Genomic DNA, 17,426 nt, shown 5'->3' on the forward strand with positions numbered 1-17,426 from the left:
TGCAACCTACTACAAAATTAACGAAATCTTCAAAACCTTTACGCCTTCGCACAAATAAAAGACAAATTGATTTTTACAAGACAGTTCGCCCCCGGGGTGTTAAAGTGACCGCTTGAAAAAAGGCGGGCCAACAAGGCCACCGAGCATCGATAGTAATAGAGAGTTGGTTGATCGCTTAGGGGTCTCTGTCTGGCGCAATTCAGCGATGGAAATTAATTTTTTCTCGCATCCTACTAAAATACAAAGTGCGAAAAAGCAGTCTAGACAAATTGTGTTATTTTCTATTTGAGACGAAAAAAACTCAACTGCTCGTATTTATTTCTCTTGCTGTACAATCTTTGTGGGGGTAAGTTCGACTAGCAAGAATTGTTTTCTATATTTTCTTTGCCCGAATTTTTTTTTTTTTATTTTATTTATTTATTGACTTTGCCCACGGAGAAAAAAAAAATACACATACATAATACGTTATACATGAGAAACAGAACATAAATACATACAATAACGAAAGGGCAGGGTATCCGCCACAGCTAGGCCAATTACGGTTTTCGACCACAACCCAAACTGGTCAGTCCCTAAGGCCTAAGAGCTTCTTCGCGGGGAACAAGGATATTGTTTTTATTAATATAGCCATATCATAACAACTGTGAATATTTGATTTTCTATCGATAAATAAACTTAAATTCGAATACGCACTTGTTTGCTTAATTGTGTCAAAGCATGACTGAAAAGCCGCAATCGAGAAGTGCCTGCTTTATGACATAAGTATAAGCCACAATTTTGATATCAGCACCCTTTTAGTCCAGTTTTTTTATTTGCCCTTGAAGTCCGTTGTTCCGGGACACATATTGCGCCAGTTGGGTTGCCCGCATCCTTGGCGACGCGGCGATGCGGAGATCAGAAGCGGGAGTACGCGCGAAGACAAAAGAAAAAAAGTATTTTCCCCTCTGTCTTTCGTCTTCGCGCGTACTTCCCTTTCCGGTCTGGCGCCGCCATGGGTCCCCGAGGCGATGGACTGCTCGATTTTTTTCTTGATTTTTTAAAGTAATATTTCATGGCAATATCACACCGCTAAACGCCACTCTTTTTGGCTTCCGGTTCATTTATTTCATGTCCTATTTGATATTTCCATGGCAATATCCCACCGCTATACGCCACTTTCGTTGACTTCCGGTTCATCTGATGCATGTTCTAGATGATACTTTATGGCAATCTTTCGGTGTATTTTCGTCTCTCTCTCCTTCTCTATTGCTTGCCGTTTGGCTTCGTTTCTCGCATGCATCCGTCTTTCTTTCAAAATCTTTAAAAAGCATTTTATTTCTTGTTTGTGCTTGTCCTTCAAGTGCCCCATCTTAATCTTCATTCCCTCATGAAAATCGTTAACCACGCTCTGCATTTCATCTCTCAGAAACTTTCGGTACTTTTCTAATGGTAATTCTGCAAGCCAAAAATTAAAAACAACATAAAAAGCGGGCCGTAGATAGCGAACATCCCTAGGCTCTACAAGTGTATCCGGAACCAGGCAAATCGAAAAATAGACGTCAAACAGTCGCCGCTGCTTTGTCGAGCGTTTCACTTTTCTACGGTTTAGAATCTAGGTAGCGTAAGAATATAGAAGTAAAAAAAAAAAAAAAGAATAACCAACCAACCAATGCTGTGTTGAATTGTTTCCTTATTGCCACAGCCTTTACGTCTATTTTTACCACTTTTATCTGATAGTTAAACCTTCTGTCTCACCCAGCTTGCCGAGTATCTTGCGTTTTTTCTTCCTGTTAATTAGTTCCCAGCAAAGACCCAGAAGTGAAGCCGCTCCAAGCAAAACCAGGATAAATGTAAGGGTTTTCTTGAAGATCTGACTGTTATAGTCGAAAAGAGATGAGGAAAGTTCCGTGGAAAGAGGCTCCAAAGGCACCTGGAGAAAACAAAGTTATAATATAATGTCATCAATATGCAAAAATCTGCCCCACCTTTTTATTGCTACTGTGTATTCTTCATGCCCTGATAAGGCTGAGTTCTGAATAAGTAGGTAAATTACATCCTTTCCCTTTCTTACTCCATTTCGTTTTTTTTTTCGACTTGTTCACTTCCTTTCCCCTTCCTTCTATTTCTTATATTTTCCTTCCCTTACTTTCCTTCCATTTCCTTTCATTTACACAAGTATCTCAAAACAGGCCTTCTTTAAGCTGATCGTCCTTAAAAGGACATAAACCTTTAATTTCGTTTCGTAGTTATTCGAGTTCCCGATGAAATAACATGAAAAAATAGTGTCCCGACGGTGTCCTGATTAACACAGTCGGTTCGCCTGTATTTTCTCTGCTTACCTCTAATGGGTTTGCGGCTGACTTGACCATATCCGATATATCCTGCGCTTTCGCGAGGACGTGACGGTGAAAACACTTCTTCAGCTTCCTCGAGTTCCCGGACATGACAACCCCGCGCACAAATGACGCGTCGTAGAACTTATGCATCCTGATAAAGGGTTTTTCAAACAGGTCCTTCCTGCTACCCACCCCCAGCGTGTCCAGTAGAGCCCCCTCTACAAAACCGCTGACCATGTCGGTGTAGATTTCATCGTAGGTCTGGTAATCTCGCCCTGGAGAATGCAGTAAAGAATGCAAAGTTTTGTTTTTTATCATTATATAAAACTAAATTTAAGGTTGGTTCTCACTAGGACGCAAGGGTAAGCGCAAACGGAAGCGCAACACAAGTGAGAATCGGTCAAACATAAGCGCAAGCGCAAGAAAATCAAGCAGTTTTGTTCTCTTGCGATTGCGCTTACGTCCAAGTGAGAACTAACCTTAAGAGGATTTGTATGCAAATGTTCAGAAAGAAAATTTCGTCCATCTTGCATTTAGTAGTTCAAAGATCACTAACCCACATCGACGATGGCCTGCATTCGTAAGCCGAAGCGATACTCGTACGAGTTCTTTATGGCGGCAACCTTGAAATGACAAATTAGTCAATGAAATAAGGAAAAGAAGAGCTGCGGATAAAGATATTTTATGGCGTAAAAATATCTTTCGACTAAACTTACGATTAAAGCAACCTGTTCAAAATAGACCAATAGGACTTTATAGACAGATAAGAAATATATAATATAGCATAAATCAGCCATAAAAATAGCTTTTCTAACACACTAGGTATCTCGCTAGGATGACAAAATGGAGGCTGGCAGAGTCTCTTTAGAGCAACCGTGGCCACCAAGACAAAAAGGAAGTTATGCAAGTCGAAGTTAAGGAAGCTGACCAACAGCGTGCGAGAATCATACTTTTGATTGACACAAGCTTCGAAAGGGGTTCCGTCGTGTTAAGATTGTACATTCCTTTGCCACGCTGGCTAGCTAGCGAAGCTCATGTCAATCAGATCGCACGTTTCTTGTTTCGCGGAATGCTTAACAAGACTGCCAATGTGGCCACGGTAGCGCGCGTTGCAGTGCGATGATTACAAGAAAACCGTACCCTGTGCCCATACAAGCTACTCGCTTGTTTGATCGTGATGGACGAGAGTGATGTAGCGATACTCCCGACAAGTATTCCAATGATGACCACTCCTGCTAGCGTCCAACCGATAGACAAGATGCGTGCCGGCACTGACACGGGACAGCGGTCTCCATATCTAAATTACACACAGTGATATACTAAAGACCCGCTTTGAAGGGATATCGGCAAAATAAAGACATATTTATAAGGACAGTTTTCTAGATAATTAACATTGCCCTGTTCTCTCCCTAAAAAGTTTCTTTCCCTGAGCTCTTATAATTGGAAAAGACAGGGAAGGGCGCATAACGAAATTCTTTAAAAAAAAGCCAGAAAATTCGTCATTAATTCACTGTTATTTACAGGCGGTTCCCCCTTTTTCGCGTGTTAGTCCAGTAAGCATAACGATCACATCTTACCCGACGGTCGTCATAGAAACGTAGGACCACCAGAAGCCTTCCATAGATCCCCGTATGAAGGATCGTGGGAAGTGTTCATTTCCGGCATCCTACAGTAAGGGGATGACATGATGACAATGATAAGGAAACATGTATATGCTCATTCTGTTAATGATGACGATATCAATGACTACTGCTGCGACGTCGACGACACTATTTAAACACCTTACACTATAATAATAATGATAATGATAATGCTAGCTAATGATAATGATAATAATAATGTTGTTTAAAACTGCTTAACAAAGATGATATCAAGATACTTCAGTTGGATTAAGGCTGATGTTTCTAAAAAGATGCCCAATGTATGGCAGCTTTAATAAATCATAGAAATAATTAAAACATGATACTATCCATCATCCTTAATAGCAGACCTACCTGACACCATATCAGTATCCCCATGATGTGAGCAAAAAAAAAAAAAACTAGGACAAGTCTTACCAAAAACCATATCAGTATTCCCATGATGTAAGCAGACAAAAAAGACACTAGGACAAGCGGCCAGTTATCCACGACAGCGTAGAACACAGAACTGCTCGTTTTATCGCCATTTGTCAGAGCAAGCACAAAAACCAAGCCAGAAGTTTGTACAATGCCCGTGTACGAGTGAACCGTCTTGTACTCCTCTTGCATGAAGTACCCGGGAATGGGAAATATCAGGTCCGTTGTACCGTCAATAGCTGCACGGAGGGCGACTCCAGTTTTCTGTTGAGATGATTGGTTCTTCGCATCCTGGTAAAAGTCTACGTAAGAGTGGCCGTGAATCTTGCAGTAGAGACAGCAGGTGGCAGTCATGTCCTCCAGGAATGAGGGAATGAGACCTGAGACGCCGATCGACTCGTTAAAAGTCACGTAAGGCTTGAAGGCCATCCAACTCGTAGTGAGCCGATGGTTGCAGCGACACGTATCTAGGAAGGTAAGGAAACCACAACTAAAATCTTTGTAGAAAAAGGAGATGGGAGCTCCATAATTTTGTCAAAGGAGCAATAAAATGTTCGATGAAGAGGTGGGTGATGGAACGAAGGACAATGCGATTTTGAGAACAGCCAGACGACGCACAGAGGAATGAACATAGAGAAAGTCAGATAGGTGTAACAGCTACCACTTGCCGGGGGAAGGTACCGGTTTTTACTTGTTCGCTGTTACAAAGTCTTTACAAGATCTGGTGTCTACAAGTATTTTCACATGTGAGTCTCTTCAAGTTCTTAAGAGTCTAAAAGAGTTAGTGTGTTGGGGCTTCGGTACGCACCCATATTTATATGCTACTAAGACGGCATGTCCTTTAGGATAACTGACACTGACATCCCAAAGGGCTTTTAGCACTGTTTGGATAAGGGTTTAACCATTGGGTGTACGAGGGACGACCTTCCTACGTGGGTGTGCCAGTCGGTTACCCTTGGGCTACCGTGACATACGTAATGTTTACATGTTGCTACTGACTACGGTTGTCAAACACTAACTTGTTACACTGCTAGTGCGCATGGCAAGATACACACATGAATATAATGATTGACAAGATTCCAATCATTTTTGCACTCAAACTCTTAAACCGTACTAAATCCTAATTTCTTCGAAGGCCAGGTCTAAAGCTTACTTAGGGTAAACCTTGTGTGAACTCAGATTTAACTTTCCTTCGTTGAAAAGTGCGAAACGAGAATTGGTGGCCAAATCCCGATTGTCAAATACCTTTGAAAAGGGACGCGGCACGCCTATAAGTTTCCCGAGCAAAAGGTCAATCTACTAAAAATAGGAACTAACTTGTCTAAGCAATTTCTACGAGAGCGTTTTATATTTCCCTGTCAAGCGAACTAAACAAAATGCTTTTAGTCGTTCCGTGGACTTCGATATGCTGACAGCCGATCAGTATATAATTTCTAGATGCTAAATATGTCTTCACTACATGTGTGACTTATTCCTACGTGACATAGGCACACAAGTTTAGGAGTACCTCAAATGTGGACAGAGCGAAAGTTAGTATACCCTGGTTCCAGAGCCTCGTGCGTCTCGGTTGAGACTCAACCTCGCTGGCCACTGAATAGAGAGACGCTCGAGGCTCTAACCTCGCTGGCCACTCAATAGAGAGACGCTCGAGGCTCTGGGACCAGGGTAAAGTCAGTACGAAAGGACAGACAAATAGACGGGAAGATAGGCACACAAGTTTAGGAGTACCTCAAATGTGGACAGAGCGAAAGTCAGTACGAAAGGACAAACAAATAGACGGGCAGATAGGCACACAAGTTTAGGAGTACCTCAAAATGTGGACAGAGAGAAAGTCAGTACGTAAGGACAGGCAAATAGACGGGCAGAAAGGCACATGTTTAGGAGTACCTTAAATGTGGACATAGGGAAAGTCAGTACAAAAGGCAGACAAATAGACGGGCAGATAGGCACACAAGTTAAGGAGTACCTCCAAATGTAGTTGCAAACGGTCCATCTCCCTTGATAGTGAATCCGGCCACCTCAATACGATATTGGGTATATATATCTAAACCTGTTAAGGTGACGCTTTGTGTGGAAGGGCCAACCTCCACCTCACTGACGGGTACCTTGGACTTGATGATGACGTCACCAGTAGATACCGGCTTATATCGCACGCGGTAACCCAAAAGAATACCGGGTACACAGTGAGAAGGGATTGGGTCCCAGCTGACAGGAAGCGAGGAAGTGGAGGTGAAGTTGTCGGTTGTGAGATTTTGTGGCGTGTGGCAAGGATCTGAAAACAATCAAAAATAATTTATCATGAATCGAGAGGAACAAGTATCAGCCAGTGTCTTGCAGCTACCGGAAAGTACCGAGCAGCTACCGAACAGCAGCGAGTAGCCACCGAACAGCAACGAGTAACTTCCTAACAGTAACGAGTAGCTACCGAACAGCGCCGAAAACAGTGCCCAGCAACATTGAAAGGCAACGGAAAAGAGGAAACAGTAACGAACTGCACCGAGCAGCTACCGCACAGTACCGAGCAGAGTCGAAAGGCAACGAAAAGGAGGAAACAGTACTGAACAGCACCGAGCAGCAAACAATTAAGTACCGAACAGTGCCGAAAGGCAAGGAGAAGGAACGAGCAGCAACGTGCAGTACCGAGCAGCAACGAGACAAACAAGAAAGAAGCAACAACCTCTTGGCACCTCTTATAACTTTAATATTAAAAATTCCTGTATAAAGACAATCTCTATATAAAAACACCCAAACAAGTTGGTCGTTTGCTTACTATTTTCATCGGTGAGGACCATCTGAGAGTACATAGGCCCTTCACCCTTGCTAGTGTAGGCTCTGATGGTAACATTGTAAAGCGTGTAGCTCTCGAGCCCCTCTATCCGTGTGATGGAGTTCCCGTGGTACAAGTCTTGATAGATTTTCGTGCTCCCTGAAGTGCACGTGATCTTGTAGCCCAGTATGATGCCATTCTGATAGCCGAAAGGGACTGGGCTCCATATCACGTCCAGGGAGGTTGGGGAGGGGAGAGCAAACTGCAGGTTCACTGGTGGTCGGTCGGGAACTGGGAATAAAGAATATCAATTTAGAGAAAAACATCAAACACATATACAGATTACGATTAAAATTTAATTTATTATACGATTAAAATTTATTTTTTTTATTATCAGTACCTCCTTTTTTGCTTTGCGGAATTTGAAACTCATGACGAAAACCTATGTAGCAGTTTGATACTACAAGTAATACCATGATCACCTGGGATTCTTTTGTTTTCTAAGGGACGATTACTAACGAAATTCCCTCTAAACAATAGATGGTTCTAAATTTCCCTCATGCATTAATGATGAGGGAGATTTTTTTTCTAAATTTTCCTCATGTATTAATGATGAGGGAAATTTAGTAACTAAATTTAGTAGTAATTAAAGGGAAATTTAAAAAGAGAAAAAATAATTTTTGTCTTATAAATTTCCCTCTACATCAGTGCATGAGAGAAATTTAGAACCAAGATGTTTGTCTAGTAGTTTTCACCAGGGAAATAAATAGAAGGCAGCTTTCTGATTAGCCAAGGAATAGACCCTGCGACAAGAGACCGAGTAGTTGATCTCGTGATACCTAAACAACGTTAGGCGAGATCCATGTGGGATGATTTTGATTGCTGTACGCATGCGTGCTAATGACGTCAAACTAAACTGTAGATATGTGGAGCAACTATGTAAATCAACAATGTTTGATTTGAGAATTGTTCGTGAAAATTTGGTGGTCTTTAGAGGGACAAAAGGAACAGTGCGTATGCAATGCCCTGATCCATTGAACCGTGTTCGCTCATCCAACCTAATATTACTCGAAGTTGCGAGTTTATTTCCTCTCGGTGATCATGGTATTATAAAGTTATTAGCAAAGCATCTCGGGGAATTTAGTGATTAAATGTCCCCGCAAATGAAGTTTGTGTTTCATAGCCCAAAAGGCGTCATACTTGCTGTTAAAGTATATGTCCTCTTAATATAACATTTAGTTTTTTTCTTGTAAGCTCTCATTATAGCACTCACTATCCTCGAGTGTGAAGACTTGGATAACGTCGCTCGAAGGACCGTCTTTGTTGGTGGTCGCCACTACGTATATCGTATACCTCACAAATTTATAAAGATCTACCAGCAACACACTCCTCTCCCCCACTCCCACGGTAGTGTTGAGCAAAGGGGTGGGGAAGGGGGTATCTGAGGCTCGGTAGTATATGCGGTACCCCCGCGCGATCCCGCGGGTCATAGACTGGTCGATCTCGTCCCAGTCCACTCGGATGGACGTCGAGCTGTTTGCGACCGCTGTCACGTTGGCCGGGGAGTCCTGCGGAGCTGTAACGAATTAAAAAGTAATATTATCTCAGTGTTTGGTGTCATACAAATTTGTATAGGAAGTTGCTATTTATAACTATCCAATGTTGCCACTTTTGTCAAATGTTTTATAGTTTGCCCAATATCCTCACAAATATGATTAATGTTTTATGATGATGACAATAATGTTGGTGTTGTTGATGATGATGATAATGATGATGATGATGATGATGATGATAGCAATGATGTTGCTATTGATAATGATAAATTGCTTTTTAAGCTCGTATGTAGCCCTTTTATAACCATCCTGCGTCATATTGGCATAGTCATCAGGAAGGTAACGTCAAAATTAAGTCGACGAATCATGTTAAACAAAAACAAAACACTTCTATCAGTGTCACACCTTGTTCATCTGTTGTCACCAGCCGTCTCACGCTCCATGGTCCATCACCGACACTCGTGAACCCACAGACCGACACAGTGTAGTTGGTCCAGACTTCCAGCCCTCCTACAACCCCCTTAAGAGTCCCCCTTCCCGGCACAGTGGCGTTCGTCTTAAGATTACCACTCAGCTCGTACACATTGATGTGATAGCCAGTGATAATCCCGTTCTCGAGCTCTGGAAGTATAGGGCCCCAGTGTAGAGTCAGCTCTGTTAATGTTGAGCTTTCTAAGGTGACGTTTCCTGGTGTGCCGTCCGGAGCTACAAAAAATGTAGCTTTAGTTGATAATATAGGGGTCTGATCAGTTCTGTTATTGATGCGCTTTCTAGTTAGGAATCCAGGAACTGGTATCAGCACGGGGAGGAGATAGAGGCCAATATTGCACTATGACTATGAGGAGAGGGGGAGGGGTGAAAAGCGGTTCGTCCGCTCAGGGTTCCATTGTATATACAGTAGAACCTCACTAAATCGGACACTCGCTATTTTTCCTTTTCCTTGGCCATTTTGATCCTCTAGCCGAAACTTTCTCCTCGTTACATTACAAAACATTTTTGATGTTTTATAGTGCGTCTTTATATTTTTACGGGTTCTGAGCAAGACCTTTCTATCGGCAATTCGATTGGAAGTGATGGCCTGGGCTCCCGTAATGCTTGCAGTCTCCTCTGCCCTTCTTGGGATCTTCAAATTCCCTGCTCTGAATCACCTTTATGAGGATTTTTTACGAATGTGTCACGGCCCCATTACAAATGAGGCCGTTATTCCAAGTTTGGCAGATTATTACAAACAACACACCTTACTACTAAAAAGTTACCATAGTGTTTCATTGTTTTTGAATGTTGTTACATTTAGGATACCACTATTTCTACATAGCCCGGTTATTACTACTCACCATGCTCAGCTGTCCTGCAGAACACGGACTCCGAAACATTCCCTTCACCTTTCACCGTCAAAGCCAGCAGTCGTATGTCATAGGGACCATACTTCTTTAAGCCCGTCAGCACGTGACTAAGCTGGGAACCATTGTTGATGGTAACGTTTCGGATTGGATATTCGCCATCAGCACGTCTGTACATAACTTTGTAACCAAGCACAATTCCATTCTGGTATTCCTGTGGTACTGGTCGCCAGATGACTTCAAGTTCAGTGGAACTGACGTTATTTGCAGTGATGTTTGAAGGTGGGGCGGCTGGCACTGAAATAAAGGGATCGCTTTAACAATTTGTAAAAGTAAAAAAAACGCTTGAGGAACCGCAGAGGGCTATTGGATTTTAAAATTGTAATGGAACAAAGGACTGCATGGATATTGGAATGCGTATTTTATTCAAATAAATACAACGTAGCAAACAAAATCGTTTGTTGTAAACGAAACGTTGCTTAGACTTAATTTAGTAATTAGACTTTTGAGAATAAAAATTTAAGTAAGGTAAAAACAACATTGATTTATTATCTTTAGATTTTAAATTTATTTTCATAGATTATGTTGTTTAAAAGAATTTCTAAGAAAAAAAAACAGACGAGAAGACAGAACGAGGATGTGCAAATACTCCCTTGAAGGGAATAATGTTGTTGTTGTGGTGGTGGGGATGTAAGCATGTCCCCGTTTGAGGAGTTATTAAGCTTATCATGTGCAACCACTTGATGGGAAATGAACGGAATCGAGCGATTGCCATGTACATTACCATATTGCGCGGTGGTTATATTGTCACGCACATTACCATATTGCGCGGTGGTTATATTGTCATGTACATTACCATATTGCACGGTGGTTATATTGTCACGCACCTAGCCATATTAGGCGGTGGTTATATTGTCACGTATATTACCATATTGCGCGGTGGTTATATTGTCACGCACATTACCATATTGCACGGTGGTTATATTGTCATGTACATTACCATATTGCACGGTGGTTATATTGTCATGTACATTACCATATTGCGCGGTGGTTATATTATCATGTACATTACCATATTGCGCTGTGGTTATATTGTCACGCACATTACCATATTGCACGGTGGTTATATTGTCACGCACATTACCATATTGCACGGTGGTTATATTGTCACGCACATTACCATATTGCACGGTGGTTATATTGTCACGCACATTACCATATTGCACGGTGGTTATATTGTCACACACCTTACCATATTGGGCGGTGGTTATATTGTCACGTATATTACCATATTGCGCGGTGGTTATATTGTCATGCACATTACCATATTGCACAGTGGATATATTGTCATGCACATTACCATATTGCACGGTGATTATATTGTCACGCACATTACCATCTTGCGCGATGGTTATATTGTCACAGACATTAACATCTTGTGCGATGGTTATATTGTCACAGACATTACCATCTTGCGCGGTGGTTATATTGTCACGCACATTACCATATCGCACGGTGGTTATATTGTCATGTACATTACCATATTGCACGGTGGTTATATTGTCACGCACATTACCATATTGCACGGTGGTTATATTGTCATGTACATTACCATATTGCACGGTGGTTATCTTGTCATGTACATTACCATATTGTATGGTGGTTATATTGTCGTGTACATTACCATATTGCACGGTGGTTATATTGTCACGCACATTACCATATTGCACGGTGGTTATATTGTCATGCACATTGCCATATTGCATGGTGGTTATATTGTCATGTAAATTACCATATTGCACGGTGGTTATATTGTCATGTACATTACCATATTGCGCGGTGGTTATATTGTCACGCACATTACCATATAGCGCGGTGGTTATTTTGTCATGTACATTACCATATTGCGCGGTGGTTATATTGTCACGCATATTACCATCTTGCGCGGTGGTTATATTGTCACGCATATTACCATCTTGCGCGGTGGTTATATTGTCACGCATATTACCATCTCGCGCTGTGGTTATATTGTCACGCACATTACCATATTGCACGGTGGTTATATTGTCACGCATATTACCATCTCGCGCTGTGGTTATATTGTCACGCACATTACCATATTGCACGGTGGTTATATTGTCATGTACATTACCATATTGCGCGGTGGTTATATTATCATGTACATTACCATATTGCACGGTGGTTATATTGTCATGTACATTACCATCTTGCGCTGTGGTTATATTGTCACGCACATTACCATATTGCACGGTGGTTATATTGTCCTGCACATTGCCATATTGCATGGTGGTTATATTGTCATGTAAATTACCATATTGCACGGTGGTTATATTGTCATGTACATTACCATATTGCGCGGTGGTTATATTGTCACGCATATTACCATCTTGCGCGGTGGTTATATTGTCACGCATATTACCATCTTGCGCGGTGGTTATATTGTCACGCATATTACCATCTCGCGCTGTGGTTATATTGTCACGCACATTACCATATTGCACGGTGGTTATATTGTCACGCATATTACCATCTCGCGCTGTGGTTATATTGTCACGCACATTACCATATTGCACGGTGGTTATATTGTCATGTACATTACCATATTGCGCGGTGGTTATATTATCATGTACATTACCATATTGCACGGTGGTTATATTGTCATGTACATTACCATCTTGCGCTGTGGTTATATTGTCACGCACATTACCATATTGCACGGTGGTTATATTGTCATGTACATTACCATATTGCGCGGTGGTTATATTATCATGTACATTACCATATTGCACGGTGGTTATATTGTTATGTACATTACCATATTGCACTGTGGTTATATTGCCATGTACATTACCATATTGCGCTGTGGTTATATTGTCATGTACATTACCATATTGCGCAGTGGTTATATTGTCACGCACATTACCATATTGCACGGTGGTCATATTGTCACGCACATCACCATATTGCACGGTGGTTATATTGTCACGCACCTTACCATATTGGGAAGTGGTTATATTGTCACGTATATTACCATATTGCGCGGTGGTTATTATGTCACGCACAATAACATATTGCACGGTGGTTATATTGTCATGTACATTACCATATTGCACGGTGGTTATATTGTCACGCACATTACCATATTGCACGGTGGTTATATTGTCATGTACATTACCATATTGCACGGTGGTTATATTGTTATGTACATTACCATATTGCACTGTGGTTATATTGTCATGTACATTACCATTTTGCACGGTGGTTATATTGTCACGCACATTACCATATTGCATGGTGGTTATATTGTCATGTACATTACCATATTGCACGCTGGTTATATTCTCATGTACATTACCATATTGCGCAGTGGTTATATTATCATGCACATTACCATATTGGACGGTGGTTATATTGTCATGTACATTACCATATTGCAAGATGGTTATATTGTCATGTACATTACCATATTGCACGGTGGTTATATTGTCATGTACATTACCATATTGCACGGTGATTATATTGTCACGCACATTACCATCTTGCGCGATGGTTATATTGTCACAGACATTACCATCTTGCGCGATGGTTATATTGTCACAGACATTACCATCTTGCGCGGTGGTTATATTGTCAGTCACATTACCATATTGCACGGTGGTTATATTGTCACGTACATTACCATATTGCACGGTGGTTATATTGTCACGCACATTACCATATTGCACGGTGGTTATATTGTCATGTACATTACCATATTGCACGGTGGTTATATTGTCATGCACATTACCATATTGCACGGTTGTTATATTGTCATGCACATTACCATATTGCACGGTGGTTATATTGTCACGCACATTGCCATCTTGCACGGTGGTTATATTGTCATGCACATTACCATATTGCACGGTGGTTATATTGTCATGTACATTACCGTATTGCACGGTGGTTATATTGTCATGCACATTATCATATTGCGCGGTGGTTATATTGTCATGTACATTACCATATTGCACGGTGGTTACATTGTCATGCACATTACCATATTGCACTGTGGTTATATTGTCATGTACATTACCATATTGCACGGTGGTTACATTGTCATGCACATTACCATATTGCACGGTGGTTATATTGTCATGTACATTACCGTATTGCACGGTGGTTATATTGTCATGCACATTATCATATTGCGCGGTGGTTATATTGTCATGTACATTACCATATTGCACGGTGGTTATATTGTCACGCACATTACCATATTGCGCGGTGGTTATTTTGTCATGTACATTACCATATTGCGCGGTGGTTATATTGTCACGCACATTACCATATTGCGCGGTGGTTATATTGTCACGCACATTACCATCTTTTATGGGTTCTGAGCAAGACCTTTCTATCGGCAGTTCGATTGGCCGTGATGGCCTGGGCTCCCGTAATGCCTGCAGTCTCCTCTGCCCTTCTTGGGATCTTCAAATTCCTTGCTCTGAATCACCTTTATGAGGATTTTTTACGAATGTGTCACGGCCCCATTACAAATGAGGCCGTTATTACAAGTTTGGCAGGTTATTACATACAACACACCTTACTACTAAAAAGTTACCATAGTGTTTCATTGTTTTTGAATGTTGTTACATTTAGGATACCACTATTTCTACATAGCCCGGTTATTACTACGCACCATCCTCAGCTGTCCTGCAGAACACGGACTCCGAAACATTCCCTTCACCTTTCACCGTCAAAGCCAGCAGTCGAATGTCATAGGGACCATACTTCTTTAAGCCCGTCAGCACGTGACTAAGCTGGGAACCACTGTTGATGGTAACGTTTCGGATTGGATATTCGCCATCAGCACGTCTGTACATAACTTTGTAACCAAGCACAATCCCATTCTGGTATTCCTGTGGAACTGGTCGCCAGATGACTTCAAGTTCAGTGGAACTGACGTTATTTGCAGTGATGTTTGAAGGTGGGGCGGCTGGCACTGAAATAAAGGGATCGCTTTAACAATTTGTAAAAGTAAAAAAAACACTTGAGGAACCGCAGAGGGCTATTGGATTTTAAAATTGGAATGGAACAAAGGACTGCATGGATATTGGAATGCGTATTTTATTCAAATAAATACAACGTAGCAAACAAAATCGTTTGTTGTAAACGAAACGTTGCTTAGAGTTAATTTAGTAATTAGAATTTTGAGAATACAAATTTAAGTAAGGTAAAAACAACATTGATTTATTATCTTTAGATTTTAAATTTATTTTCATAGATCATGTTGTTTAAAAGAATTTCTAAGAAAAAAAAAACAGACGAGAAGACAGAACGAGGATGTGCAAATACTCCCTTGAAGGGAATAATGTTGTTGTTGTGGTGGTGGGGATGTAAGCATGTCCCCGTTTGAGGAGTTATTAAGCTTATCATGTGCAACCACTTGATGGGAAATGAACGGAATCGAGCGATTGCCATGTACATTACCATATTGCGCGGTGGTTATATTGTCACGCACATTACCATATTGCGCGGTGGTTATATTGTCATGTACATTACCATATTGCACGGTGGTTATATTGTCACGCACCTAGCCATATTAGGCGGTGGTTATATTGTCACGTATATTACCATATTGCGCGGTGGTTATATTGTCACGCACATTACCATATTGCACGGTGGTTATGTTGTCATGTACATTACCATATTGCACGGTGGTTATATTGTCACGCACATTACCATATTGCACGGTGGTTATATTGTCATGTACATTACCATATTGCACGGTGGTTATATTGTCATGCACATTACCATATTGCACGGTGGTTATATTGTCACGCACATTGCCATCTTGCACGGTGGTTATATTGTCATGCACATTACCATATTGCACGGTGGTTATATTGTCATGTACATTACCATATTGCACGGTGGTTATATTGTCATGCACATTACCATATTGCACGGTGGTTATATTGTCATGCACATTACCATATTGCGCGGTGGTTATATTGTCATGTACATTACCATATTGCACGGTGGTTATATTGTCGTGTACATTACCATATTGCACAGTGGTTATATTGTCACGCACATTACCATATTGCACGGTGGTTATATTGTCATGCACATTACCATATTGCATGGTGGTTATATTGTCATGTACATTACCATATTGCACGGTGGTTATATTGTCATGTACATTACCATATTGCGCGGTGGTTATATTGTCACGCACATTACCATATTGCGCGGTGGTTATTTTGTCATGTACATTACCATATTGCGCGGTGGTTATATTGTCACGCACATTACCATATTGCGTGGTGGTTATATTGTCACGCACATTATCATATTGCGCGGTGGTTATATTGTCATGTACATTACCATCTTTTATGGGTTCTGAGCAAGACCTTTCTATCGGCAGTTCGATTGGCCGTGATGGCCTGGGCTCCCGTAATGCCTGCAGTCTCCTCTGCCCTTCTTGGGATCTTCAAATTCCTTGCTCTGAATCACCTTTATGAGGATTTTTTACGAATGTGTCACGGCCCCATTACAAATGAGGCCGTTATTACAAGTTTGGCAGGTTATTACAAATAACACACCTTACTACTAAAAAGTTACCATAGTGTTTCATTGTTTTTGAATGTTGTTACATTTAGGATACCACTATTTCTACATAGCCCGGTTATTACTACTCACCATCCTCAGCTGTTCTGCAGAACACGGACTCCGAAACATTCCCTTCACCTTTCACCGTGAAAGCCAGCAGTCGTATGTCATAGGGACCATACTTCTTTAAGCCCTTCAGCACGTGACTAAGCTGGGAACCATTGTTGATGGTAACGTTTCGGATTGGATATTCGCCATCAGCACGTCTGTACATAACTTTGTAACCAAGCACAATCCCATTCTGGTATTTCTGTGGTACTGGTCGCCAGATGACTTCAAGTTCAGTGGAACTGACGTTATTTGCAGTGATGTTTGAAGGTGGGGCGGCTGGCACTGAAATAAAGGAATCGCTTTAGCTTGAGGAACCGCAGAGGGCTATTGGATTTTAAAATTGGAATGGAACAAAGGACTGCATGGATATTGGAATGCGTATTTTATTCAAATAAATACAACGTAGCAAACAAAATCGTTTGTTGTAAACAAAACGTTGCTTAGCCTTAATTTAGTAATTAGACTTTTGAGAATAAAAATTTAAGTAAGGTAAAAACAACGTTGATTCTTTAGATTTTGAATTTATTTTCATAGATCATATTGTTTAAAAGAATTTCTAAGAAAATAAAACAGACGAGAAGACAGAACGAGGATGTGCGAATACTCCCTTTAAGGGAATAATGTTGTTGTGGTGGTGGTGGGGATGTAAGCATGTCCCCTTTTGAGGA

At 41.1% G+C, this 17,426-nt stretch overlaps 1 protein-coding gene across 4 annotated transcripts in view; it reads right to left on the reverse strand.

The window, feature by feature from the left end:
• Positions 1-274: 274 nt before the first annotated feature.
• LOC5513116 overlaps positions 275-17,426 on the reverse strand; it is a 60,411-nt gene continuing 43,259 nt past the window's right edge. For 2 of the 4 annotated variants that reach the window (XM_048726784.1, XM_048726782.1), the window contains 14 exons: positions 16,738-17,040; positions 14,732-15,034; positions 10,027-10,329; positions 9,098-9,397; positions 8,413-8,715; positions 7,143-7,430; positions 6,339-6,644; positions 4,373-4,839; positions 3,893-3,981; positions 3,456-3,612; positions 2,872-2,938; positions 2,319-2,590; positions 1,735-1,909; positions 275-1,434 (listed from right to left, as the gene is read on the reverse strand). In XM_048726784.1, the coding sequence (XP_048582741.1) occupies positions 1,145-1,434; positions 1,735-1,909; positions 2,319-2,590; positions 2,872-2,938; positions 3,456-3,612; positions 3,893-3,981; positions 4,373-4,839; positions 6,339-6,644; positions 7,143-7,430; positions 8,413-8,715; positions 9,098-9,397; positions 10,027-10,329; positions 14,732-15,034; positions 16,738-17,040 (3,623 nt within the window). In that variant the 3' untranslated portion in view covers positions 275-1,144. The remainder of the gene's footprint in view (positions 1,435-1,734; positions 1,910-2,318; positions 2,591-2,871; positions 2,939-3,455; positions 3,613-3,892; positions 3,982-4,372; positions 4,840-6,338; positions 6,645-7,142; positions 7,431-8,412; positions 8,716-9,097; positions 9,398-10,026; positions 10,330-14,731; positions 15,035-16,737; positions 17,041-17,426) is intronic. The other 2 variants (XM_048726783.1, XM_048726785.1) reach the window with 2 other exon arrangements.

Source organism: Nematostella vectensis, chromosome 4 (assembly GCF_932526225.1).
Source record: "Nematostella vectensis chromosome 4, jaNemVect1.1, whole genome shotgun sequence".
In the NCBI taxonomy this organism is placed as follows: Eukaryota; Metazoa; Cnidaria; class Anthozoa; order Actiniaria; family Edwardsiidae; genus Nematostella; species Nematostella vectensis.